The sequence below is a fragment of the Leucopleurus acutus genome, assembly GCF_964270905.1.
Source record: "Leucopleurus acutus genome assembly, chromosome: 4".
NCBI lineage: Eukaryota > Metazoa > Chordata > Mammalia > Artiodactyla > Delphinidae > Leucopleurus > Leucopleurus acutus.
The window spans coordinates 111,180,254-111,208,188 of NC_139146.1; the positions used below are offsets into that span (position 1 = coordinate 111,180,254).

Sequence of the window (27,935 nt, forward strand, 5' to 3'; positions counted from 1 at the left end):
TTAGACATAAGCCTTTTTTCTCTTTTGTCACCACTTATAATGCAATTTTTAAAAAGAATTTAAATTCACTCTGTATTAGTTCATTATGCATTTTACCATATGTATGTTAATATATCAATTAAAGAAAGAAAAAAATTAAATTGTTATATTCAACCTATGTCTACTATATACCTCTTAGTCACTACACAAGAGTATTAAAATTTCAACTATATACACTCAAAAGGTATACTTTCTTTTTGTAGAGTGATGAGATAAAGAGATATTCCCTAACAAGATAGGTTGGTCACTTTCTGTTGTTTAACCATGTTCAAGGGTCTGATCCTCAGCCTTGCAACTCCAAACACCAGCCTATGTACACATTGATTAAGTTTAAGAGACTGACATAGGCCAACAAAACTTAAAAGAGGCTGACATATAAACTGGATTGAAATACGTTAATTTTTTACGAAAAATACATCACCAAGTTGACCTAAATCTCACTGGCTGATAAGCAGAATCTCTAAGAAGTTAAATTCAAATGAGAAAGCTGTTTGGTAGGCATGGAATCAGAGCAAAGAAAACATACTATGATGTTGTAGTACTGGCTTTGGCAGTCAGCTATAATAGTGACAACAGTATACATACCAAGCAGAAGAGTTACTCTGATACGCTGTTTAGGGTATACTTTCCAGGACAATATTAGATGAAAACCACTCAATTCTAGTTTTGGGGCTCCCCTTTATAGGTGCCAAGCAGACCATTTCCCCTCTGTTAACATTTTTTCCTGCTATAAATTACATTCTAGTCACACCTTCCTTCAGTCATATTCTAGCCATCTCAATCACACATATGTTAAGAAATCACTTCAATTTTATAGTTTTTGTACTTTTAAAACGAAAGTGTTACTGTACCATGTTCAAGGAGTACTAAAAAACCAAGCAATTGTTTTCTTAGTATTATTTTAATCCAAATATCACATTTCCTCGTACACTCTTCAAGTGAAGATCAAAAGCAGTATTAATACCTTAAAACGGCAAAATGGGTTTTCTTGTGTGAATTCCACTGGTGGAATGTTACTGTTGAAATATCCTTTTCCTGTTCCCCAAAAGGCCTGTAGTTGATTCCATTTTGCCAAAATAGCATCTCTCTCATCTCCCAGTAGTGTTGGAGCAGAAAGAGCACTTGCAGTATTTATCAGTTGGTTGGACTGGGCAGGAGCTTGTGTAGGCTGGCTGAAGAGACCACCTAATGCTAAAAATGAACCCCAAAATTAGTTTTTCAAAAAAAGAATCAATCAATTCAGGTCCTAGATATGGTAAGCAGAATATCCCCCACCCCAAGAGATCCACATCCTAATCCCCAGAACCTGTAAATATGTTACCTTGTACAGCAAAAGGGACTTTGCAGATTTGATTAACTAAACTGAGATTATCCTGGATTATCAGAGTGGGTTCAACATAATATACGGGCTCTTTAAAAGGGAAGAGGGAGGTCAGAGTCAAAGTGAGATTTGAGGATGCTATGCTGCTGGCTTTGAAGATGGAGGAAGGAGCTATAAGCTAAGAAATGGAGACTCTAGAAGCTGGACAAGGCAAGGGGATGGATTCTCCCCACAGCCTCCAGAAGTAACACAGTCCTATCAACACCTTGATTTTAGCTCAGTGAAATTTAGTTCTGGATTTCTGATCTCCAGCACTGTAAGGTAATATGTTTTAAGCCACTAAGTTTGTGATGCTTTGTTATGGCAATAATAGGAAAGTAATATGCTAGAACAATCCTTACAGTGTTAAACTCGCATTTCTGATATCATCTTAATACAATTAATTCCATTAAACACCATTTAGATCCATGATATTAATATTAGACCCACAGCGAAAAAAGGGTAAAGTCTGTGAAGTTGCAGAATTGTTTTTTTAAACAACCTTTACTACTGTTACAAATATACATACATATTTACTGTTACAAATATACATACATGTATATAATATATACAAATTTGAGGATACAAAATAAGCAAAAAGAATCATTATATCAATGTTATGTCAATATCAGCTTAATAAACAATTTCCTTCTCTTAGTGCAAAGAAATATATAGTAAAAAAAACAACAAATGGGCAAATCCTAAGCCAAAGCTTTAGCTGGCTGTGTAACTTTGGACAAGTTACTTATTCTGTGTTAAAATTTCTCCAATAAAAGAAGGGCTGAGTTGTTAGATCAGATCAGTATTTCCAAAGTGCTAGATAAGTAAAAAACCTTGGTACATGAAATTATCTTGTCAAGCAACAGTTGAGTCACCAGATGGATTAAATCATATGGCAAAAACTTCTCTTTTAATTATCTGATATTTTATATATATATATATATTTTTTTTTTTTTTTTGCGGTACGCGGGCCTCTCACTGTTGTGGCCTCTCCCGTTGCAGAGCACAGGCTCCGGACGTGCAGGCTCAGCGGCCACAGCTCACGGGCCCAGCCGCTCCGCGGCACCTGGGATCTTCCCGGATAGGGGCACGAACCCTTGTCCCCTGCATCGGCAGGCAGACTCTCAACCACTGCGCCACCAGGGAAGCCCTGATTATGTATATTTTTAAAGTCTCAGTTTGGTGCTAGTATGCCTTTAATGCCTCGTGTCATCACTTATCTCACATTTTAACAAAGGGGAGCACAAATCTAAGACTAGGAGCTTAAAGCAAAGGTATCTAGCTAGAATTTATTAACACTATTATATTTACTGTGGACTTAAGTTCAATTATTGTTTCTTTATAAAGAAACAATAGCTATAGCAAGTGATACTGGTTTTCCATTTATAGCAATAGTTTGGATTTTCCTTTCAAAATAAACATATTAAATGTTTAAAAGTAAACTGATTTAAAGAAAATTCTCTAATAATACAAATGGTATGTAGATAAAAGAAAAATCATGAATACCAAAATGACCTGAGTTTTAGGACCACTATATTAGATGATATTTAAGTTTTCTTTCAGCTTTAAAGATTGCAAGTACCACAAGGCCAATGGGGCTTCTACAGGGCTAGAGAGGGGCTGCTGTTACTCTCAACGTGAGTATTATTAATTCCCAAATGGGCATTTATGAAAATGGTAGGGAAGTGGATTAGAAGCCAGAAGACGTGAATCCTGATTTGCTATATGCTCACTTTGCAGCTTCCGACAAGAAATTCCTAGGTTTTATCTTCCTCAACTTTTAAATAAGATTAACAAACTATCATCTATACTAATTTACACTTCACACTAGATTCCAACCACACTAGTCTACTCAGAGCTCACTAGCTGGAAGGCATTTGAGAAACTCAAATAACAAAATCCTACAGACCTTTTTAAAGCCTTAGCATATTAGATTTCTCACACCTTTCTACCTTCTCAGGCCCTCATGCTGCTGATTATTCATTCCTTCAATCCTCAGAGAAAACCTTCAACTTTCACTGAATACACATCCTTCTTGAAAAACTCTTCTCCCTTAGATTTCCTGACAATGCAGTCTCTCCTGGTTTTATATATCATACACATATACATACATGCAGATTTTCATTCATTCATTCACCATGCATTCATTCAACAAATATTTACTGAGTACCCCTTAAGTGTCAGACATAGAGGCAAACACTAAGGATACGGTGGTAAACAAGACTGGTTCTTTAAACAAACTGAGCATATCAAACAAATATTAACAGTTGTGATAAGTGCCTCGAAGTAGAGGCTCTGAGAGTCCTAAATGAGGGAGCTAATCAAGCTTGGGGCAGGAGGGTTAAGAGAAGGCTGTCCCATAAGAACTTCAGCTAAGGTCTAAAGGAAGTAGTCAGCCAGGCCATGGGGTAGCGTCAAAGAAGAACAGCATGTGCAAAATCTCTGTGTCAGAGGAGGGGAAGATGAGCTGGCAAAAGGAATACGGAGTACTAAACAATAGGGTAAGAGAAAAAAAGACCAGACTATGATTGAAGTTGAGGGCTCACATTGGCCAAAAATGTGACAATTTGAGCATCAAAAAGAATAATGAATACATCCAACTCACACACACTCAATTTACTAAATCTCACACATTCAAAATGATAATTTTTAAAAGTAAAAATCAAACATTCAGAAAAATCTCAACACCCTGGACACCACTGGAAATAATCAGGCCACCAACCACTTCTTACAAAAACTGTCAGTTAAAAAGAAAGAATTTATCCTGCCTTTCCTACACAGATTCCATTTCAGGGTGACCAAGCAGTCTAGGGGGGATGAAGGAAAACTCCTTTTACAGAAGACTTTCAGTGTGGAAGAGAGGGCAGAACTAGAAAATCACTAACTCCTAATTTTGCAACTCCTAATAAAATAACTGATTGAGGCAATGACCATCAATGAATGAAACCATTAGGTTAAAGACTGATGGGGAACTTTACAAGACAGACTGGCTCTCACCACCTGAACCCACTGATCAATCTTTGCACCTCTAAAAGAGATGGCCTCATAATGTGATACAATAGGAAGCACACAGCACCACCCGCAAAGTATTCATGCCAAAAAGTCAAACTTAAATCTAATAAAGTACCTAAAGCTAACTTCATTTACCAGAAATATGGGGCATAAAGTCAAATGATTCTACAAGGAAACAAATTTAGACTGGGGGATATTTCACAGGACAACTGGTCCAGTTTCTGTAACAATTCATGAGTGGGGTAAAAAAAAAAAAACCCAAGCAGGGAATTCTCTATACTAAAAAGAAGCTTAAGAGACCTTGTTTAGATCATGATTCAGATAAACCAACTGAAGAAAACTTTACTGAGATATATGGGGAAATCTGATTAAGGATGACACCAAGGAATTAGTAATTGTGAGTTGGAATGACTCCATGTTTTTAAAGAGAGAAGCACAGTAAAGCAGTAAAGTAAGGGTGAAATTACATGTTTGGGATTGGCTTTAAAATACTGATACTTTCAAAAAAAAAAGGAGGGGGGAAGGAGGATATAGATAAAACAAATGTGGCAAGTTCTGACTTTTGTTGAATCTATTTGGTACAACATGGGGTCATTTTACTATTTTTGTATTAGAATTTTTCACAATTAAAGAACAGTAGATGTTCATTGGATTTGAGATGATTAATGACCATAACTATTTGACTGGGTAAAGAAAGAAGAAAACAGATTAGTGTGGGCTGAGAGGTAACAGAAGACAGCAGCAGGGGATCCCATTCTTCTATATCTATTTCAAGTAGTTTATGAAGGCGAGAAGAGAGTGATAGCAAGAGATAACTGAAGTGAGATGTGAAATTAAAGTAGTTTTATTTTTTTGTTTCTGTTTTTAGAAAAAAGAAACTTCAGACGTTTAAATGTGAATGAGAATAATCCTCGGACAGAGAAGCTGAAGAGTTTGTTTTTGGTGGGGGGTGAGAGGTAGAATAGGGTGGGGGTCTGCTGGGAAAAATAATCAACAGCACAAGGAGTCCCAGAAGGTGGGAGGATATGAGATCCAGAGCACAGGCGAAAAGAGAAAAGGATGGGTTACAGCGGTAGGTAGATAAATAAGATTCGGTAGTGGGCAACTGAAGGAATTACAATGAGGGATTCTATTTTCTCTTTGAAGCAGAGGTCAATGCCATCTACTAAAAGTGAGAACAGAGAACTTTGAGATTTGAAGAGAATAAAGGTTTAAAATAACTTACAGAAAGTGGGAGAAAAATTTGAAAATAAAAACTTAACAGGATTACCAGGCAATGTTGAGGCCCCAACTTGGGTTGGTGATTAAGAATTTAGAGATTCAATCTTCTGTACTCTATGATTTTCTCAAGCAATATCTAGACAGACAGTTGGGCTTACACAGGCTTGGGGTTGTTTTTTCCAGCAGACATGATACAAGGATAAGGAAGTTTAGCATACTGGCAAGAGTGACTGAAATGGAAGGACAAGGGCTCTAAGCTAATTAGAAAGGACAGTGAGACAGGAAGGAGCTGATGGAAGAGCAGAAAGTGTCAGTGCTCTAAGATCCTAATGAGGTCTAGGAACAGCTATGTTGGAAGTGGTTGAAAAGTCAGGCTAAAAGAGCAATAGGTTGTGGGATGTTTGATTATGCACTATTATTGATGATTGGAATTAGATTATTGATTGATTATGGAATTAGAACAGTTTCAGATGTTGCCAAAGTCCAAGGTAAGAATTGTGGCTAAAGTGAAATGGAGAAGGTCTTTGGAATAAAAGGTAGATGGTATGGCCGTCTGAGTACATAGCCATGTGAATGCTAAAATAACCCAGATTGATAGTACAAGTTGGAAAGAAAAGCAGGACTCAGAGCCAGCTGCCAAAGTGTTCAATGAAGAAAAGGTACTGTCCAGGAATCAGCAGATAACAGAGATCAGACATATCAGAGATGGTGTAACCAGACAGCAAGCACCTCATACAAGCAGGAGTTTTAAAAAATGAGGCAAAAGCTCCACAATCTTTGCAGATTAAACTCAAACTCCTTTCAACAGCAGGTCCCAAATTCATCACGCCGTGCCATGCATTCATGCCTCTGTCACTGTTATTCCCTCTGCCTGGAATACCCTTTTCTGACTTTATCAACTGGCTAATTCCCTTAAGATTCAACTCTTCCTCTACATTCCAAAGCACCTTGTATGGGTCTATTTTAGTGCTTTCACACATACATATTTTTTATAATTGAATGTTAATTATTCTACCTAATTGGATGTTTGTTATTCTATCTCATTGTAGACTACGAGCAACCTTATATACCCAGTGCCTGACATAAAACATACACTCAGCAGAATGAGCCCTTTTCATTCTGAAAATGAACAGCACCACATTCAAATTCCCGTTTTTCCTAACAAGAGTAAGCACAACTATAATAACTTATAGTTGAAGAGACTTTATGTCAAGAAACAACGAAAAAACTTCACTTTTCCTTTCTTCTCCTTAACTACTTGGATTTCCATCAAACTTTGTATTGTTGCAGAAGGACAGTAAGAAAGATATAATTGTAACACCAGAAAGAATAATTCTATTATCTTCATCCTATTGGTTAGATAATTCTTGAAATTCATGTTTAATATGTTAGTAATCTTCAATGACTGAGTAGGGTGAATTTCAGCCAATCAATCAACTTACCTAAGAAAAATGAAACAAAAGTGATTTTAAGAGGTAGCAAACTATGGAAAAGCAAAAGGAGCATTACAAAGGAAGTCAAGGAACTTGAATTTATGTTCCTATACTACATCTTGGAAGATATATGGAAGAGTCACAATTTTCTCAGTTACCTCTCTTCACCTATAAAATGGAGGTAACAAGAGTTCTATTTCATAGAGTTCTTGTGATAATTAAATAAACTAATCCATACAAGATAACCCTGGAACATACTGCCACACCAGCTAGTAAGGAAGCTATCAAAGAGTAATTCTACACTTGTCTGAAAGGACCTGGGAATCAACCTGAAGAAGCTTACACTGGCCAAAGATGGAACAATTTAAACATCAATATGGAAAACTGCGATGGACTGAAAAATATCAAATAATTTAAATACTTGAGTTCCTGACATAAAAAAAAAAAAAATTGGTTACCTTTGGAGAATGATAGGGAACAAACTCTCTATTTTGAAAGCTAAGAATAAAGGGAAAGAATCAACCAAATAGCGGATGAGGTAAAGTTTCTCTTTATAGAAGTATTTCAACAAATAAATGACAACGGAATCAGACGGTTGGAATAATACCATTTTACAACCCCCAATGAATTAATGGATCTAGGTAATGATCACCAATGGCTGCTGCTAACATCACAAAAAATAGAGAGAATCAGACATTACATGCCTCTTGATAAAAATACAACACTACCTATAAAGTAGTCTTGCAAACAAACAAAAAACTGAACTATCAACATAAATAAGCCCCTAGATTCAACCCAATTTACAAGATATACAGAGGACAAAGGGATATGCTAACTATACAAAGGGATATGCTAACTATACAATAGGAATGTGATCAGTAAAGTTCTGACTGACAACCTCTACAGGACAAATGATCTGATTTCTTCAACAAATTGAAAAATAAATAAAAAAGAAAGAGCTAAAAGGGGAACTTACAGAGATTTAAGACAAATGAAACTAAACAATACAAGACAAAACCATAAAGAAAAGTAAGGAAGTGATCAACACAAAAGGCAAAACTATATTTCCTCTGATGGGGAAGTGACTAGGAGGGAAACGTGGAGGGCTTCTGAAGTGGCTGGCCAGGGTCTACCTCCTGACATGGGCAGTGGTTACAATGGCGTTCATCTTATATACAATTCACGAAGCTGTACTTCTGTGCCACTTTCTATATTTGTGTTATTTTTATCAACAACAACAAAAGTTTTAAAGGAATGATACTAAACACAGAGGCCTTATAATCAGAATCATGCCAATCTGTTTCTTTGCCAGGTGCTATCATCATATATAAACACAAGAAGTAGCTTTTGGAATACTTTATAATTCCTCCAAAAAAAAAAAGATATCCACTAAAGTGTTTTGAACAGTGCACTCAACAATGTTGCCTACATTGTTATGGCTTTATATCTGAAAATGAAAACCTCTTATACTTACTAGTTTGTTGCTGCTGCTGCTGCTGTGTATGAAATCCTCCAAATCCAAGTCCAGTTCCCAAACCAGTACCTAAACCAGTACTCGTTCCAGCTGTTGTGCCAAAGCCAGTGCCAAATCCAAAACCTTTGTTCTGAGCACCACCGAAGAGTCCTTTGAACGAAAAATTTAAATTGTTTAAGGTAAAAAAAAAAAAAAGCTGACTTGTAGCTCATTTGCTTCTACAAATGATATAAGATGTCCTCTTGGGCTTCCCTTGTGGCGCAGTGTTTAAGAATCCGCCTGCCAATGCAGGGGACACGGGTTCGAGCCCTAGTCCAGGAAGATCCCACATGCCGCGGAGCAACTAAGCCCGTGCGCCGCAACTACTGAGCCTGCGCTCTAGAGCCCGCGAGCCACAACTATTGAGCCCGCGCTCTAGAGCCTGTGCTCTGCAACGAGAAGCCACCGCAATGAGAAGCCCGCACATGGCAACGAAGAGTAACCCCAGCTTGCTACAACCAGAGAAAGCCTGCACGCAGCAACGAGGACCCAACACAGCCAAAAAAAAATAAAATTAAAATTAAAAAAAAAAAGATGTCCTCTTACCAGTAGTGCCCGTGTTAGATGGAGCAGAAAAGCTGAATGCAGAACCTGCTGTTGTAGATGGTGTCCCAAATCCACTAAACCCACCTAATTAAAAAAGGATAAATAAAATAGCAAGGAAGAATCTTTTGTATACATATGAGGTAATTTCCTTTTCAAATTACATGATAAGCAATTGCTCCACATAAAGACAAAATATATTGGTCTAACTTTTCCTTTCTCTACTTTAACGTCAATTTTTAAAAAACTATACTACTGATCAAGAAGTCAATATGTTGCAAGAAATGAGCTACTAAGTATTTAAAGTAGAAATACCACAGTGCAATATATACCTTTCAACTAAAGAGGTGATTAAGCTACAGCTGAGTAAACATGTTAATAAGCCTATTGTCATAGTGTTAAGGCTAAAATGACTGTGTACTTTTACAGCAGGGGTTGCAAACTCAAATGCTTACAAGATACAGGCTGATAACATTCATGAATGAAATAGACTAGGTGTTTATTGACTGCCAGAAGGGATCAGTGTGAACAGTTTTTTTTTAAATGGCAGCAGTTCCTAAATTCCAGCAAATTACTGCTGCAGGAGAATTTAGTAGTGTGCGGGCTTTAGAATTTAGTAGCAGTAGTTTAGTAGTGTTATATATTCCCATTTTTCCCAAGAAATAGAAAATCTAGATTTTCTGTGTGAAATTTACACAATTTTAAACCTGAAGTCAATTTATTTTTTTGCAACTAATTCAAATATTTTTAAAACAGTGTGACAAACAGATCATACTGGCAGACTGTGCTGCCAGTTTGCAACCCTGGCTTCGGTGAATTAATTTATACTCTACTTTAGCTTATATTTCTACTTAGTCTCCATCAAGACTGAGCAACTTTTCAAATGAAACATACCAATATACCGACTCTTATATTGGTATGTAAACAAGAATGTGTTTCTTGAAGAGATAAGGGAAAAAAAAATCACAAGGCAGCAGTGGCTGGCAAGGAGAGCAGAGCTATCACAGGGCTCTGCGCCACAACAGTGACAGATACACAAATTTCACTTTTAGATAAATCTAGAGACGAAATTAATCTTAACCATATCGAAGCTGACATATGAATGGAATGGAATTCCGGCCAATACACAATGGCTTTTTTCCCCTTACTGTCAGTCTTTACCTGATCACCAATGTGGTGTCAAAAGACTTTTAAGACAAATGTCTGAACCATTAGTGCTGAGTTATGCTGCAGACTCTCTGGGATTCTAACTTTTAGTCTCATATATTTCTGGCATAAGAGACAGAGATTCATCAATATTGTAACATAAAAGATATAAGAAGGAAAAAAACCCAACCCACTGATAGTCATCATATGACTCTGACTTGGAAAATTACTCAAGAATAGACTACATGTTGCATGCAGGCACAACCAAATACTCTACTTGTAGGTTCTACTGCAGTACTGAAAACTGTAAACATTTTGATAAAAATCACCTAAAGTACTGAACATTGTTCCTAATCTTTTTCATTACTTCTAATTTTCACAGAAAAACTAAGATATATTCTGAATTGGCTATACAATAAAAACACTGGTATCTTAACATGCTCCATAATGTGAAAATGTTTATTAGTAAAAATGGATCTGCAAGGATATAAAATAAAAAAGTAAATAAGAATTTCAATCAGCCTTTTGCTGAAGTTGATCAACATACATAAACATACATAAAAGTAGTTAAAACAGTTATATTATCACAACTCAAAACTTCACAGTGATAACTCCAAATGAACATGAAATCAAGCAAATACCAACAGGTTTATTTATTACTGTTGAATTATGAGCTGGGTGGGTTTGGTCGGAAACACAAACTTCAAAATAATGTTTCTGTTTTACCCAGTGCCAATTTTAAGCAAACGCGGAAAAGTAAACATACCAAACAACAGTGATATGTGATCACTTTAAATATACCTTAGTGATAATGGATTGTTTAATCTTTGGAACTTCAAGTATTCTTCAAAACGTTTTCGAATCAGATTGCCAAGGTCATATTCACCCTACAGTAATAAGTAACTGCACAAAATGCCAGACTTCCCAAGTATGTTGTAGGGAATAAATCATGCTTACCAAATGCATATAATTGGCATGGGCATAAGTGGCATATGTAAGAGAATATGAATAATAAATTCATATACGAGCAGCTGAGGAGCAAGGCTTTTCTATAGGGTCACTGTATGCAAGGTACACATAGACCTATTTTAAATTTATATATATATATATATATATATATATATATATATGTACACACACACACGTTATAGTTTGTGTTTTGCAGAATTTCCAACGAGTGTCAAACAATCCATATAGATACCAGAATCTTCATAATTACCTTTTTGAGTACAAAGACATCTAGCCTATCTTTTAGAAGCTAATGCTATCTGACAATAAATTAAATTGCTCTCTCTGATCATTTCTCAAAAAGTCCAGTAAAGAACTGGGGATTCTTTCTATAATTGCGTTATCTTATAGAAATGTATCCTAATCTGCTCAGTTGGCCAAAGAAACACATTATTATTATTGTACAGGTTAAGAAACAAGACAGGTTGCTGCTGTTCGTATAAGACTTGTTTCTCTCAGGAAACACAAGGACAATCAAATGAAATTCCAATGAAAGATGCAGGAAAAATGGAAAAAAATGACTGCAGGAGTCCAAGAATTCCAGGAAAAGGGGCCTGACTGTTGAGCTTATACTTCGAAAGAGATATCTAATAATTTGGAAGATATATTCTACTCAAAATAAAAATCCATTCCAAATACTTATCACTTGGAAGGTATATTCTGTTCAATTAAATGCAAATTTAACAAAGGAACTTTGTAACTTGCAAGACTTCCCCAAACCAAATCTTTTAAGTGTCAAAAGTTGGTACAAATGTTTTTGACTCCACATTAGGAAATGAATTTCCTTTCCTTGTTAGACAAGTCGCTGTTCTTTCCCAAACTCTGGAACCACAAAATATTCTTGGACTCCAGCTCCCAACATTCGTTACACAGACGACCCGCATATCTACCTGCACTTGCCAGACTGTTACCAAAATTGAACGGAGTCGCCGAGGTAGTAGAAACACCGAAATTCCCAATATTAAAGTTCACTGCAGGATTAGCAGTTAATCCGAAACCCCCAAAATTAAACCCACTGGCGGTGGAGTTGGCAGTCTCAAGCCCACCAAATCCTGATAGGCGTGTAGGCAAAGAAACAAACAGAATTTTAAAAGGGGGAGGGGGGAAGAAGAAAGAAGAAAAGAAAAGAAAGCAAGGTAAGGATTAGAAGAGTTTGCAGGAGGTTTCAAAGAAGTGAACAAAGACAAACCCTGACTTTGCTCCAAACGAGTTAAGAAAGCCGAGGAGGCGGGGACGGGAAGGAGGACAGGAGCGTGTAGTCCCGCAGCAAGAACCGAAGGGGCCAGGGCCGAGGGAGCCGCACAGCAGCGCCCAAGGCTCCCCAGCCCTGTCCTCGCCGAGCCCAGCGGCGGGAACCAAGCGAGCGTTCGCGCCCGTCCCGGACGCTGAGGTGGGGAGGGGTGAGTAGAGTTGGGGAGGGAAGGATGGGTCTCCGGCAAAGGGTGAGAGAAGCCGCCTCCGGTCTCTCCGAGTCCGACTCCCAGGCGGCGGGAAACGAGCCCTAGGAGGAGAGGGCCCTGCGGCGACCCACCCGCAGCGCGCGAGCTCCGGGTTGGGCCTCCATTCTCCCCGCGGCCTCCTCAGGAGCCGCCTCCGCCCGCTCTGCTGCCGCCCGCCCTTTACCGAAGCCCCTAAAGTCTCCGCGCGGGCAGGAGACCCCAGGATCCCCAAGCCGAAGAGTCTCGGACCGAAGGGCTGGACCAAAGGCCTTCCCTCCTCCCCGGGAGAAGGTCTGGGGGACTCACTCACCCGCGGGGGCCGCGGTGGCTGCAGCTGTACCAGAGGTGCCCGAGGGAGCCCCAAAGTTGAAGGCCATGTCGCGGGAGCAGGGGACCTGGGTGCTGCTCCCGCGGCACTCGGTGCACTCCGCTCTTCGATCCGGTGGGAAACCACACCCGCATCTCGGAGTTCCGCCTCTTTTCTGGCCTAGCCTAAGAAGCCGGAACGCCTGAAAGGCGTAGGGGGTGGAGCGTGGAGAGGGAACGCCCCCGGCCTGGCTTGCTTCCGGGGGTCAGTGGATTCACGTGGTGTGGAGCGTCGCAATCAATGTGAGATTCTGGGAAGCTCGCCGTGGCGTGCCGCCTGAGAGCCCTTAAAAACTTGCTTTAGGGAGGCCCCTTGGAAAAGATGTGCAGCAGGCTGAATACCAGTGTCCAATGAAGACAGGGTAGGAAAGAAAGCTAAATCCTTATTCTCCATAGTGGAGAGACAGTGGATAACACTAAAACCGAAAATTCACGAAGCAGCATGTCACTTAAAGTCATGGGGTAATGGTGGGGAAAAGAAGAAGAAAGAAAGAAAGAAAAAAGAAGAAGGCTAAAAGAAGTGCCTCTGAGAATGATGTCCATTTAGGTTTTTTGTTTTTTGTTTTGTAGAATTCTTGGTAGAAACTTTGTAGAATTATTTGCTTCTTAAATCTATGTGCTTCTGTAACTTTAATAAAAATAAAAACAAAGTCATTGTGTCTATCGAAATTAAAATTGTCTTTGGACCTAGCAATGCTACTTCTAGGAATTTATCTTCTAAATGATTTGGCAAAATTAATGGAATACAAGGTTATAGGTTACAGCCTTATTTATAATAACAAATGATAGGAAACAGTGTTTTGCTTAAATAGTTGCATTCATACAAAGGAATACTATTCGGCCAAGTAAAGCTCTTTATGTACTGAAAAGAAAGATCTCAAAGGTAAATTATATAAACACAATTTAGAACACTATATGTGTTCTAAATGCTACAATTTGGGTGGGAAAAAAAAGAGGGCTAGAATATGTAATTACATATATTTGTATGAAATATTCCTGGAAAGATACATTTTTAAAATGAATAACATCGGTTGCCTCTGAGAAGATGAATTGGGTGGCAAGAAGATGGGTGGAGGGAGGACTTTGCAGTAGAAAGCCCGTTTAGTTTTTGAAAATGTAAATGGGTTACCTACTCATACAATTAAATAATGCTAATAGTGGTCATTGCAGAAGTCCCAGTGAGAACGCTGATATACGGATGAGGACAGCAGGAATGAAGACTGGGGAGCAGGTGGACTTGATGATTGATGGGGTGTGGAGAGGCAGGCAAAGAGGAGTCTAGCAAGGGTCCCTGGTTCCTGGCTTGTACACTGTGATGTCATTGGAATTTGGGAGGGAGACAAGAAAAAATGAGTTCCTTTCTTTACTTACTGGATTTGAGGACAACCTGGCTGAGGATATCCAGCCGGCGCTTGGATATGTGGGACTGAGGTGGAACAGAGAGGCCCATGTTTAGGGTGTAATTGAAGCCTGGGTGCCAATGAGATTGTCAGGGAGAGAGGATCAAGTGAGCTGATGCAGCTGAGCATCAGTAATTAGACCAGAGGAGACAGCCCTCAAGAGAGCCTGCGAGAAAGAAGCAGCAGCAGCTGAGCCAAATCACAGAAATTATGGATGGAAGGGGAGAACGATCTCAGATGGAAAAGAATGGATGACTATTTCTTCAGTAGGAAGCCATCCCTGATCACCCTTTCTAAAATTGCACATCCCACTCCTGTCACTGGCTGCTTTAATATTCTTATTACCACCACCTATTTATTGCCCCCCAGCCCCCATTTAATGTCAGCTCCATGAGGGCAGCAAACTTTGTTTTATTTACTGGCGGTGTCCCTGGTGCTAGCAGAGCGCCCACCCACATGATAGGCCCTTATTCAGTACTGTGGAATGAATGAATGATTTCCTCGACATGTTTCTCTCCCTTGCCTTTCCCATTTTCATCTCCAAGTCCTATATATTTTATCTTTTAAATATTTCTAAAATATTTCATTTCCACTGCCATCTTCCTGACTCAAATTACCGTAATCTCTTGCCTAGACCAGGGATCAGCAGACAGCCCATGAGCCAAAGGTGGGCTGCTGCCTATTTTGTCCACAGTTTCGTTGGAACACAGACATATGCGTTTGCTTACATGTTGTCTAGGACTGCTTTCATGCTACAAGTACAGAGTTGAGTAGTTGCGACAGAGAGGCTTGCGAAGCCAAAACTATTTTCTAAGTGGCCCTTTACAGAAAAAAAGTTTGCCAGCTCCTACCTAGACTACCGCAGTGCAATGAGCAAGATTCATTCTAGGTTGTCTGGCAAATGAGCTAGCTGTGGCTGGGGGTTCCCCCTTCTCCTAGGGGAGGGGAAGGGGCTGCACCCAACCTTATGTCCCATGTAACTGGTGTCTTCTTCACCCCAGCAGTGGAAGTTGCAACGTTCCATGGGCAGCCCAAGTCCAAACTGCCCCTTGTTCAGTTGCTTGTGTATTCCTCCATTGACAATACTTCGCCCTATAAAAAGGTGGACTAGAAGGAGTCTGCCCTCTGCACTGAGACCAAACAGTGCCCTGGCCCTCAGCTTGCCTCACCATGGGATGACAGGAAGATGGAGGGTCTGTGCCTTCCTTTTTCCAGAATTTTGTTTTTCCCCATTAAAGCCATTACTTGACCTATGCTATGTATGTGGCTTTGTGGAATTCACCCTGCAGGCTAGTGCATGACACCCAGACAAGATCCAGTGGGGACCCTAAAGGAACCACCTAACACAGCAGCCTCCTAACTGACCTCCCTTCATCCACGTTGACTCTCTTCCAATTTATTCACCCTGCAGCTAGAGTGAGTCTTTCTAAACAAACCTGTCGTATCTTCCATTCCAGCCCCCCTACACACACACACACACACACACACACACACACACACACACACTCTGACCAACAACCCAGTTCACAATACATCAATGGCTTCCCGTTTGCCTTGAAAAGGACCAAAACCTTTGACATGGTTCAATAAGGCTGCCTTTCTCTTCAGCCTCATCACCCACTCTTCTTCTTCCTTCTCTGAATCCCAGCCAAATATTTTCTCAGTCGCTTGTAACATGTTCCTGGGCACCTCCTGCTACCTCTGTCTGAAATGCTTCGCTTTGCCTCATTAACACCTATTCTTCAGTCTCAGTTAAATGTTACTTCCTTGGGCAAGCCTTCCCTCAACTCCGAGTCAGGTTCCCAGAGCATCACGAAACTTAGTTGAAAGTTTACGCTTATGATCAAACAAGGAGCTTCTCCTGTGACAGGAGCCAGTGAAGCAGATTTGGGATTCCTAGGAAGCACTTATGCTGAGGTTCAAGTGTCCTTAATACATAAGGACACTTGTAACACTGAACTAAATATTTTATGATTGATCTGGATTTGCTCTGACTTCAGAAATAAGTTGCAATATTATTGGGATGGGAAAGGTTTTAAAGGTAATCTCAACTTTTGGACTAATAACTTCAGTCCAAATGTCCACAGAAACAAAGGTCTGGTATTTCTCCAACAGCTCTCTGATCCTGCTGAGCCCTCTGGGTGGATTTGTCTGCATTTCACTTTGCGTTTACCTGGAAGCAGACCTGAATAAGGATGTTAGTGCAGGTAGATTATTTGGTTGGAAGCAGCAGTGAGGGGGCGGGTAGAGTGAGACAGGGGATGAAGAAATGATGATAAGAAGCAGTTTCCGGTGTGGGCAACTCTAGCTGAGGAACCAAGTAGAATGAGCCTGAGGACTGGCACCTTTGTCAGCTGACTCTTGCCCCCTTTGATTGAGCGTCAATACATAGGAGTATTAACCCCGATGCTCCTGAGGGGCTTCCGGGGCTCTGGAGAAAGCTCTGAGGCAGAAGAGCACAGTGTGGGACCTTCTTGAAGTGGGGCTTGTCAGGCTGCCTGTAACTGCAGCTGAGCTGAAATCAGAGGTGGCCCAAGGGTGTGACTCAGGCCTGAGTCCGTCAGGAGGGCAGAGAGCATCTTTCAAATGAAACTCCACAGACCACTGGACATCTGATGACATAACATACAATTTCCAGTGCAATTTCATAGAAAGTTTTTTTATTAGTGAAATATTTCATTGCATTAAGGGTAGAAATAAACATGTCAAGAATCACATGAAAGGAACCAGCGGTATAAACTATAGGAAGAACATTCTGCTCCGCATTCTCTTTAATAGCCACAAGCAATTAATCCTAGTGATAATGCCCAGAGGGCCAAGGATGGCGGGCACCTTTTACAGAACTCTTATCTTGAGCAACTGAAATAAAAAATTAGCCTCTCTTAAGTAAAAACCCCGATAAAGGTTAGTTGTGTAGTACTTGGTCTGCCTGACCCTTAGTGAGCTTTCTAGAATAAAGTCTAGTGGGAAAAGCCTGGAGCTGAACGTGGCAAAGACCATCTCCTGTCCTGTGTTCAACTCCTGATTTTCCCTGAGAGAAGTGAGGTAACCTCTCTCTGTTTGGTTTCTCCCTAAACTGAGTATCATAGTACAGGACACCGTATTCTTTGATTGTGACAATCACAAAGCTTTTGGGGACCTATCTAGGATAATAGCTCCACAAAAATGACCATGAGGAACTGTTTGTTATTTCAACCTAAAACCAAATAGGTACATTCATTCTTCTTAACCAATCTATAATCTTGACTGCAGTGTATGGGTTTGCCACAGATTTTTCAGAAGGAAAATATCAAATGTGATTTTTAAGCCAAGTAACTATTAAGAATCATAGGAAAATATTATGCTTTTGGCCTCCCTGACTGTGTGGGATTCAATCAAAAGGTGTACATCATTAACTGTAATATTATCCCTCATAGTGTTTAAAAATTTCTTCCTCACAGATGATTATATTCTGGTAAGAGAATGAATCAATGGGTATGCACTGACTTATCAGTTTTATTAATGTGAATAAATGGGTGCATAACAGAATAAGATGTGCCAATTATCTAGTTAAATACTGATAAATTTTTAAAAATCTAGATATTTGGCATTACTGAAGACAAAATATCTTCAATTTAGCTTTTCACATTTCGGTGATTTGGGGTATATATAGGTTCTATCTTAATTTATAGAGAAATTGAGAGTTTAATGAACTGCCCCTTCATAAAGGGAAACATTACAAATTGCTTTAGGGTAGAGAGTAGGAAAATTGAGGCAAGGAAACGAAATGATTTATTACCTCCATACAGGGATCAGAAGTTGTATTTGTGAAATCTGTGGCTTTTTTTCTTTCATTTGCTTACACTGAAACCCAGTTTTAAACAAAAAATCCTGCAGAATGATTCAGTTGTTAAGACATTATCTGTGCACTTTGCCATATTAACTGTACAGGTTTCTCAATCAAAAATGAATAGTGAACGTTGAGAATCAAAGAAACTGCCCTTAAATATGCTTGAATTCTGTTGACAGCTGATGGTTCCCAATCCTGACTTAGGTTACACTGAAAGCCAAGAGGTCTTCTGCAGAGAGGTGGCTCTGCTTCTGGTCCCAAGGGACTTTTCTTAAATGCACTTCCTGTGCAATATTTTAAAACACCATCACTCTGTCAGCAAAATGATTGTCACAGGAAGCGTAGGGCACATTTTTCTCTATTCAGTGAGTGATAGTGAGCCACAAAACATCAGAAGGAACTGAATCTGAGAAAAGAACAACTTATAAAAACAATTTCAAAGTTACCAAGAAGACTGCCCTAGAAGAAATGTCTCCTTAGTGTAGTCAGACTTCCTGAAATTTAAGTGTACCTTAGGCTGTGGAGAGATGGATTTCCTACATTTATAAATCATTTTACAAATAATCACTCAATAGTATTGTAATTGTATTGTAACAGTCACATTTGGCAAGGGTGATTGGGGAAAAAAATCAGTTACTGATTACCTTCTCCCAGAAACATCTTTCCACATCAAGATCATTTGGACTAAAAAAATAACAAACTACCCACAAATGTCATAACTAGCATTCTATTCTATATGAAATATCTGTACTTGTCCTCACCAACATCATTTATGCATTCTCTCAATTCACAAAAGTACAAGTCAAAAATCCTCAGGTGCTTGTCACTATCAGCTCATGGGTACCACCTCCACAAACCCCTTCCCTGCTTGATTCCTACCCTGTATGAAAGCTGTCTGAATTATTTTCCTGGAGGAATTATGAACTGAAGATTAGCAAGAAATGCAATATGGGGCTTCCCTGGTGGCGCAGGGGTTGAGAGTCCGCCTGCCGATGCAGGGGACACGGGTTCGTGCCCCGGTCTGGGAAGATCCCACATGCCGCGGAGCGGCTGGGCCCGTGAGCCATGGCCGCTGAGCCTGTGCGTCCGTAGCCTGTGCTCTGCAGCGGGAGAGGCCACAGCAGTGAGAGGCCCGCGTACAGCAAAAAAAAAAAAAAAAAAAAAAAAAAAAAGAAAAGAAAAGAAATGCAATACGCACCTTTTCAAAAGAGGAAATTAGATGCATTTGAATGATATCGAATGAGGCTTACCATTTTACCCTGCATCCCAAAATCTTATTTACTTCTGTTTTGTGGATGAAATGAATGGAGGAATACAACATCAAATAGTATTTATGTATTTTGAGCACAAAGTTTGGTGAATGAAGAGTAGTGAATAAGGTTAGACCAAGTAGCGTTAACAAGTGATGCACAGACATTATAACCACGACAGTGGTCACAAAATTCTGGAGCTACCAGCACCCAACAACAAAAAAATTACTATACCAGAGTTTATTAAATACTTGCTAGACACGTGAAAAACAATTTGTCAGGGACCACAGGATCCTAATGGCCAACCAGGTCAGCCTGTTCTTGAACCTCTGCCAGAAGGTGCTGAACACACGCAGGCACAGGGTCTCCTCCCTCTCGCACCAGTTGACAAGCCTGTGAGGATGCAGACTGTTGCCCCACTGTCGTGGTCCAGGTCACGACAGCTCGCACGCTTCCTTCCCCAGGCGCAGCCCATGGTTAGCTTAGGTTCGTATGAGGGGTGCTCTTTCGTCTGCAGTTCCCTGAGACCAGGTGAGAGAGGACAGTGAGGTTAGGAGATCACGTGACCAACTTCTCCCCAGATGTGAAAAGTGGAGAGAGGGGTGCAAGGAGGGGAAACTGATGGGAAGACTGTCATCCCAATCACCTTCTCTTCTCTTGGCCTGCTTCCTCTTGCTGTTTCTTTAACATTCAGCCCTAATCCTCTCCAGGAGGCCTGCTCTGACACCCCTACCCTGACACTGGACCAGAACCCTTCTCCTTGTGTTGACCTGGACCATAATCCTCATCACACCCTATTGAATTTCTCTCCTTCAGTTGGAGGCCCATCAGAGAACAATGTGTCATAGGTGATGGGTGCTCAGTAATGCTTGCCTGTTGGATATGTGAAGATGGCTAATTGTAGGAACAGTCATAATATTTACGTGGGCTTTCATCTGTGCCTATGAAAAGCTCAGTGACAGTACAATCCATCTTACATCGACTGTAAGATCAATCCACAGATAGAAATGGAAAAATCGTTGCCTCACACCTAATTCACGCTAATGTGATGGGCATGGGTTGAAAGGCATACTGGAAGCACGCAGAAGACAGGGAAATCTGAGCTTATAGGATTTAGATGGTTTCAGCCTATTTCATTTCCTACGTCACATTTGCCTCAGATACATAATGGAGGCAGTGAAAAGAGGGAAAAAAAAAGCCTTTGTTGCAAACAGAGAGGCTGGTGAGAATTTAAGAAGGGCTCATTGAAGGTGTTAAGACCCCTGGGTTGGCCTGCTGGTCACTTAGGGAAGCCAACCTAACCACTTATCCCACCCATTTGGGGCTGTTCCCACCCCTCCAGGAGAGGAACTACTCCCCTGTGCCCATCATTTATTATGCAATGACGACTCAGTGGTAGGTATCTTCTGATAAACCAGGGATTCTTTCCAAGCAGATCTCTGGCTGCCTTGCTCTATAATTATGGAGCTATTTTGTCATATAACTAATATTTATTGAGCTCTTACTAAATGCTTACACTGGGCCAAGTGCTTTATGTTTAAAATATCATCAAATCCTCACAAAAAACTCCTAAGCGAGGCTCAATTATCATCCCATTTTACAGATAGAGAAACCAAGGCACAGTTTCTGGGGTCACACAGCTATTAAGTGGCCAAACTGGGATTTGAACCTGGGCAGTCTGACAAGAAAGCCCGGGTGCCCAGCTGTTTTATATTCTTCCTCTTTTTTTCAGGTTATTTGCAAAGACATAATGCTTTCTCCCAGGGGTTCCATTCCTACCAAGAAAGCCTGAAATACTGGAAAATACCATTCTATCACCCCTCCACCTTGACACACTTCCCTTGCCTCTCATTTGGCCCAGCAGTAATATAACCATGAAATCACTGTGCCCAGCATAAAACCTCAGAATCCACCCTAATAAGCCCGCTGACAGCCCTTCAGTGAAGCACAGCTGAAGTCCTCAAGGAACGTTATTCAGTAAGGGAGACATTCCTCCAGCCACTGCTCACCTCGTCCATGGATCCCTGTCCTCTGCACGCGAGCCAGATGAAGATCAGACCAAAGAACACACCCAGCGCCATGATAATGTAGGGTATGTTGGTGATGATCTGAGTAGTGTTAATCACAGACTTCAGTCGACTTGCAGTCTCTTTATCAATGAGAACACTCTGCGAGGAGGAACAAGAAAATAGTATTCCCTTGATTACTGAATATCCAGGGTGTAAAGTTTTTTGCTCTATCTTTCCTCCAAACCATTAAACACAATTTGGGTATGTCCTCCTGTTAGCAAACCAGAGATACTGAAAATCCTTTTATAAGTTAGAATAACCAGAGGGGGCACTTATTCACTGATGTCTCTTTTCTCCTGAAGACATGTTTTACTCAAAATTGGTGGGAAAAAGGAGGGGGAAAGTATTCAGAAATACTGAGATAATATCAGCTTTTCTTTTGTATCAGACAACTCCATGTCACCCTTCAAAATCCAACTCAGCATAACTTCCTTCCAGAAGTCTCCTTTGGCCTGGTTCAAGGCCCCTTTTCTGCGCTTCCATCTCACATTCTAAAATCTTCCATCACTGTCTCCACATTCTGCATTATAACTGTCTGTTTACTTGTTTGTCTCCTCCTGACTGTGAGGTTCCTGAAGGCAAGACTTTTATTTCAGTCAACTAAACACTGGGTATAGCACCTGAAACACAGTAGGTGCTCAATTAATGTCTCTTGATTAGATGAATGAATGAATGCAATATTCCAATAATGGCATGTGGAAAGCATCATTTCTCTCTTGGTTGGATCTATACTGATCGGGACCAGAGGTCTAGACAGAAAGTGTTCAGGGAAGTCTTGAGGCTAACCAGAATTCCAGATAACTAAGGGCAAAAGTATTATCACCTTAAACTGTGAGGTATCTGAAGGACTTACTTCTATAAAAATTATTAGCAACAACTGGGACTTTGGGCTTAATTTAGGCTCAATTTGCAGATGAAGGCCCATCGTGGTCAGAGTCTCCGTCTCTGGAAGGAAAGGGGTGGAGAGCAGTCTCCAAGGTCACTTCCAGGTCTAATGTTTTCCTTTTCTAGAGAAGAGAAAAGTCAAGTTCTTTCTGGGAGGGAGTAAAAGCATGGGGTTTCACTCCATCATTCCCTGGACTCAATCTAGTCTTTAACGAAAAGTCAAAGCAGAAGTTAAGGTGGAGGGGACTTCAAATATGGTGCAACAATGAATGTAAGCTGGCAGAACAGGGCTCTTCCACACTTTCAAAACGCCCTCCTTCCATGGCTCTCCCCACAAACAATTACCGTAATGACCCAGGAGCAACTGCAAATAGGTCCTATAAATGGTAAATACTGCCTGAATTCTTCCTATGACACAATAAAAGCCTTGTCTTAGAACTGTAATCACAAACCCTTCAAAAGTTTATCAATGTGGCTACCAATACAATGCTAAGTTGAAAAAGGATATAAAACTGTATCTACCGTATGGTCTCAACTATGTAATATCAAAACCAGAAAAATACTGAGGCAACATAAGCAGATGTCAATGGCACTTTTCTCTGAGGGATGGGCTTGCTTATCAAGCAGTTCACTTTTTAAATACTATTTTTAATCTCCTGAGTTCTATAAAGAGCACGTTACTTTTACAAGATGTGAAACATCAAATTTTGTTTTACAAAGTTGTTTTGGAAAAAAAATTTTACGACGTATTGCTGAGGAAAATAAAGCAAGTTAAAAACAATTTATCAGGGGCTTCCCCGGTGGCTCAGTGGTTAAGAATCCACCTGCCAGTGCAGGGGACACAGGTTCGAGCCCTGGTCCAGGAAGATCCCACATGCCGCGGAGCAACTAAGCCTGTGTGCCACAACTTCTGAGCTTCCTCCGCTCTGGAGCCCGTGAGCCACAACTACTGAAGCCGGCGCACCTAGAGTCCGTGCTCCACAACAAGAGAGGCCACTGCAATGAGAGGCCCGCGCACCGCAATGAAGAGTAGCCCCCTCTCACTGCAACTAGAGAAAGCCCGCGCAGCAAATAAGACCCAACACAGCCAAAAATAAACTAATTAATTAATTAAAAATAAAACAATTTATCGGTCTGGCTCAGGTTTTGCAAGAAGTCATTTGAACTTTCCCTTTCCTTGCTAATCTTTGTTACTAAATCTTCTACAAAGAACAAATATTTTCAGGGAAGAGAGAAAAATCATGAAACTTTAACAACTGTTGCTGTTAACAATGGAAGCCAGCCGATCATGAATTTGAGGGGGAAAATTCTGCAAGTTTCCCCTCAAAACTGGGTGAAAGAGAGAAGGGAAATTGAGGAGATATAACTACAGTAAATGTGGTATGTGATTCAGAAAAGAATTTATCACAGGTGTCTTAAATAGTGGATGTTTTATGAGCTTTCAGAATATGCTTTACAGAACTTCAATTTATGCCTAACAATTAGGGATAACATTTCTGTGGGTACACTGTGAAAGAAATATTTCTCAAGAGAAACTCCTCTTGTTTGAACTAAGACAGGAACCAGAAAGTAGAAAAGACTCTATGCTATGATGGAGGATAAGGCACCCACGTATCACTGCCATTAATGGGCATGTATCACATTTTATTTAATCATTTCTCGAGCACCCCACCCCCTTTTTATTCTTTTTCTCCTCAACTAATGAATGGTAAACTAATTACCTTTGCATTTTGTTTCTTACATAACCAGCTTCCCAGAAAGAAGTTTCACCCAAATAATGTTCTTGACAAGGGAAATTTCTTTCTGTCGTTTTCAAATCTCAGACACAGGAAGATTCATGTAAACATATAAACAGAAATTTTCTGAGGACAAACAGGTTTTTAAAAATCACCTTGGGCTTCCCTGGTGGCACAGTGGTTGAGAGTTCGCCTGCCGATGCAGGGGATGTGGGTTCGTGCCCCGGTCTGGGAAGATCCCACATGCCGCGGAGCGGCTGGGCCCGTGAGCGATGGCCGCTGAGCCTGCGCGTCCGGAGCCTGTGCTCCGCAGCGGGAGAGGCCACAGCGGTGAGAGGCCCGCGTACCGCAAAAAAAAAAAAAAAAATCACCTTTGCCCCTTTCTCACATCTTAAATTACACATAGCTACAATCGCAGAAGTAGGAAGTTCCCCAAGCTTCCACAGGTAAAACGTACCTGTGGCTCCCTCCCAGGACTTACCTCATTGATATACATCACTGGGAAAACCAGGGTTCTAATATTTCCCGTTTCACTACAAACACAAAAAAAGAGACTATTTTATAGACATCCTCATTAGGATGGCACACTGGCCTGGCGAGACAAGTTTATATGAAAATGCCAGCCCAGTTATTTCATTAAATTACCTGGAATTTATGCAGACCTCTTATTATATCTGCAAACACCTAATAATCAGCAGTTAGATCACAAACAGTCTAGCAATTCAAAGTGTTGCATATTTATGTAAAGTGTGTTTAACCAAAACACAAGATGCCAAAAGTAAATTCATCAAAATGATTACCATACTCCCAAGAGTTATTGGAGGGGAGGTTCCAGCAGAACAATGCTGTCATTCCTCAGAATGTTTTATAATCAGGCTACTCAGTATTGTCTTTACAAGAGCCTGGAGCAATCACTTACTGAGCATTTACTATGCACCAGCTCTGTACCAGGTGTCTTGGGAACATTATCTCACTTAATTCTCATGGTAGTCCCAATGCAGTAGGTATTACTGTCCCAGGTTTAAGACAAGGAGATGGTGGCTCGGAGTAATTTGCCCAGGACCACCATGAGGAAGTGGTGGAGCTAGGATTGGAATTCCACTTTGATTCTAAGGCTCTAGATTGTAACTACTAAATTATACTCCCTCAGAAATACACACACAAAATGCATCCTTACAAATCACATCTGCTTTCTAGAAAGATCCCAAACACATGTGCTTAAACCTGGCAAATTTTATGGGGGGAGCCAACCAAGTTTGAATGATAGATAGGCAGACAGAAAGATTAGATAAATATAGATATAGTATAGATATGTATTACAGTTTTGCATTCTGCTTTTTCATTCAACATTGAATGAAATCATTTTCTCAATTTCCACTGAAAAGTCTGAGCAGGAGATTATACTCGAGAATCCTAATTAAGCAGATGGAGTGTGGGTACACTGGACTCCAGAGAGTATTTAACCATCCACGGGAGGGTTTGTGGCTGGCCTGGGTGGGAGCAGTGGAAAGAAAGGGAGGGAGGGAGGCAGCCAGAGTCCTGGTGAGGGAAATGCTTAGCAGAGTGGGTAAGAGCAGACTCTGGGCCTCCGTTTCTTCATCTGTAAAAGGGGGTAATACAGGGTTATTGTGAGGAACAAATGAGTTAATGTATGTAAACTACTTAGAATAATGGTTGATCCATGGAAAGCATTCTGTGTTTGGTTAAGTAAAATAAGTAACTTCCAAGACCAAGGCTGCCCATGACAATGCTGATCGTGCCTCATTCCTGAAGGGCAGGGTGAACAGACTTAGAAGTGGGCTGTACCCCTCTCGACATCAACCCCACCAGAAAGTCAATGTAGCAAAACCACCCTCTGCCTCTGCAGAAACAAGCGAAACTTACATAAAGTCATCTAATTTTTTGACATAAACGTTGATTTGGAACCTCTTGGCTGCTCTTAGGATAATTCCAGTCAACTGTGAATCAGAGAAGTAGAAAGAAAACGTTAGGATTTATTAAAACCACACACACAGTTTCTGTCGATAGAGCACCGTTTCTGGGTGGTTCTGATAAACAGGGCGGCCACTGCCACATGTGCTAGGCAGAGCGGGACGAGGGAAAGCTGTTCCCCAGGACAGAATGAGAACTGTGGATTGTGTTAGGTGCCTGGTAGACCAATGTTTCTCACACTTGACTATGCATGCGAGTCCTTGGGCACCTTATTAAAATGCAGATTCTGATTTGGTAGGTCTGGGGTGGGGCCTGAGATTGAGCAGGATGCTGTCACTTTGAATAGCAAAGCCCTAGAGGACCCCGGCAGGAAGGAGCTCCAGCAGATACCCTGTCGGCTCTGGGTTTCCAGGCGGAGGGCCAGAGTGCTACAAGGAGGACGTGGTCACAGCCAGAGAATGGTGCCCACCTGTGGCCAGGCCCACCCAACAGAGCCCGGAGGACAGACGCAGCATTGTCCTCCCATGGCCACGCCACCTTCTGCACCAAGCGGGTGGGGTTGTGCCTCACCCTGGTGACAAGCGGTTTGGCTACTGAAAAGGAGCTGACTGATGGCTAAGAGAGAAAAGGAAGAAAACCACACCTGACCTTATTCACAAAACGATAAGAGCACCGATTTCTCAAATATGAATGCAATGAGTGTAGCTAATGGTGAAATGCCCATAAGTCGCTGTGTTCAAAGAATGTGCTGGCTCTTCTGTGACTGTTCCATGCATGTGCTCAAAATCCCAAGAATGAAGATATCTCACCTTTAATTCAGTCCCTACAGTGAAAGGTTCTCACATTGTGAAATGATACATCCTTTCAACATGGTTTTTAGGTTTTCTCCTCTATGAATACGGGATTAGAGTATGTATATATTTGATGCTCTTTAAATTAATGATGTCATATAATAACTCTCAGAAGCACCTGTATAAAGAGTTTTGCCAAAAGTGACTGAAGCTCATATATATACCTTTAAATTTCAACCAAAACGTTCCTGGCAGCAGAATGTCTTCACCCTGCTGATCTGTGGCCCAGTGAGAGGAAAATGTGTATGTTCAGGTCCAGTCTTTTGGCAACAGAAGACTGACCAGGTTACCTGGGTCCGATTCCAGTTGTTTCCAATGATGGGACTTTCACTGTTGCTTTTTTGTTAAAGTGGGTTTGCCGATATTTCTGCGTATTAGCTCAATACAACTCAGCCTTCTAATTACAGGGCTATGAGACTCTGCATCACATCACACTGAGCTGAGCTCCCTCCACTTGAATATGTGAATGGAAGGAAGACAATACACTTCTCAAGAGTACCCAGGGCTAAGCTGGTGAACACCATATAGACAGAATAAAATGTATGTTTTTTAACCAAGAAGACGTGTGTACTCACAGGATTAATGTCCACAAATGTCTCATGATAGTCCTTATTTGGGTGCATGCCTTCTATGGCAGAAACAAACTTCTCATCTGCTTGGTAGAAGTGTGGGAAAGACATAATAATAGGTGCACCTGCATTTTGAGGAAAACAGAAATGAATGGTGAGGTTCTTAAAAGTCTAAGATGAATATAAAGTTCTGACCACAAATCCAGTTCCTCAGTAGGGGGAAAGCTATACACAGAAGAGTTGGGTTGGGGAGAGGGGCAGGCTGAAAGTATATTCTACAACTCTTAGCTAGGGATTTATACTTCATCTTCTGACATCTCATTTACCCCTACAT

The 27,935-nt window shown here is 40.7% G+C and overlaps 2 protein-coding genes across 3 annotated transcripts in view; both read right to left on the minus strand.

The window, feature by feature from the left end:
- Nucleotides 1-13,100, minus strand: part of NUP54 (nucleoporin 54) — a gene marked incomplete at its 5' end in the record, with an annotated part of 37,776 nt that extends 24,676 nt beyond the window's left edge. Inside the window, 5 exons of one of the 2 annotated variants that reach the window (XM_082838194.1) lie at nt 1,004-1,230; nt 8,540-8,689; nt 9,125-9,208; nt 12,166-12,327; nt 13,025-13,091. In XM_082838194.1, coding sequence (XP_082694320.1) covers nt 1,004-1,230; nt 8,540-8,689; nt 9,125-9,208; nt 12,166-12,327; nt 13,025-13,091 — 690 coding nt within the window. Of the gene's footprint in view, nt 1-1,003; nt 1,231-8,539; nt 8,690-9,124; nt 9,209-12,165; nt 12,328-13,024 lie in introns of both variants that reach the window. The other variant, XM_082838193.1, reaches the window with a different exon arrangement.
- Nucleotides 13,101-19,520: 6,420 nt separating this feature from the next.
- SCARB2 (scavenger receptor class B member 2) overlaps nt 19,521-27,935 on the minus strand; it is a 66,319-nt gene continuing 57,904 nt past the window's right edge. Inside the window, exons 8-12 of the mRNA XM_082837616.1 lie at nt 27,608-27,726; nt 26,134-26,207; nt 24,731-24,782; nt 21,569-21,727; nt 19,521-20,080 (exon numbers count right to left, since the gene is read on the minus strand). Coding sequence (XP_082693742.1) covers nt 20,042-20,080; nt 21,569-21,727; nt 24,731-24,782; nt 26,134-26,207; nt 27,608-27,726 — 443 coding nt within the window. The 3' untranslated portion in view covers nt 19,521-20,041. The remainder of the gene's footprint in view (nt 20,081-21,568; nt 21,728-24,730; nt 24,783-26,133; nt 26,208-27,607; nt 27,727-27,935) is intronic.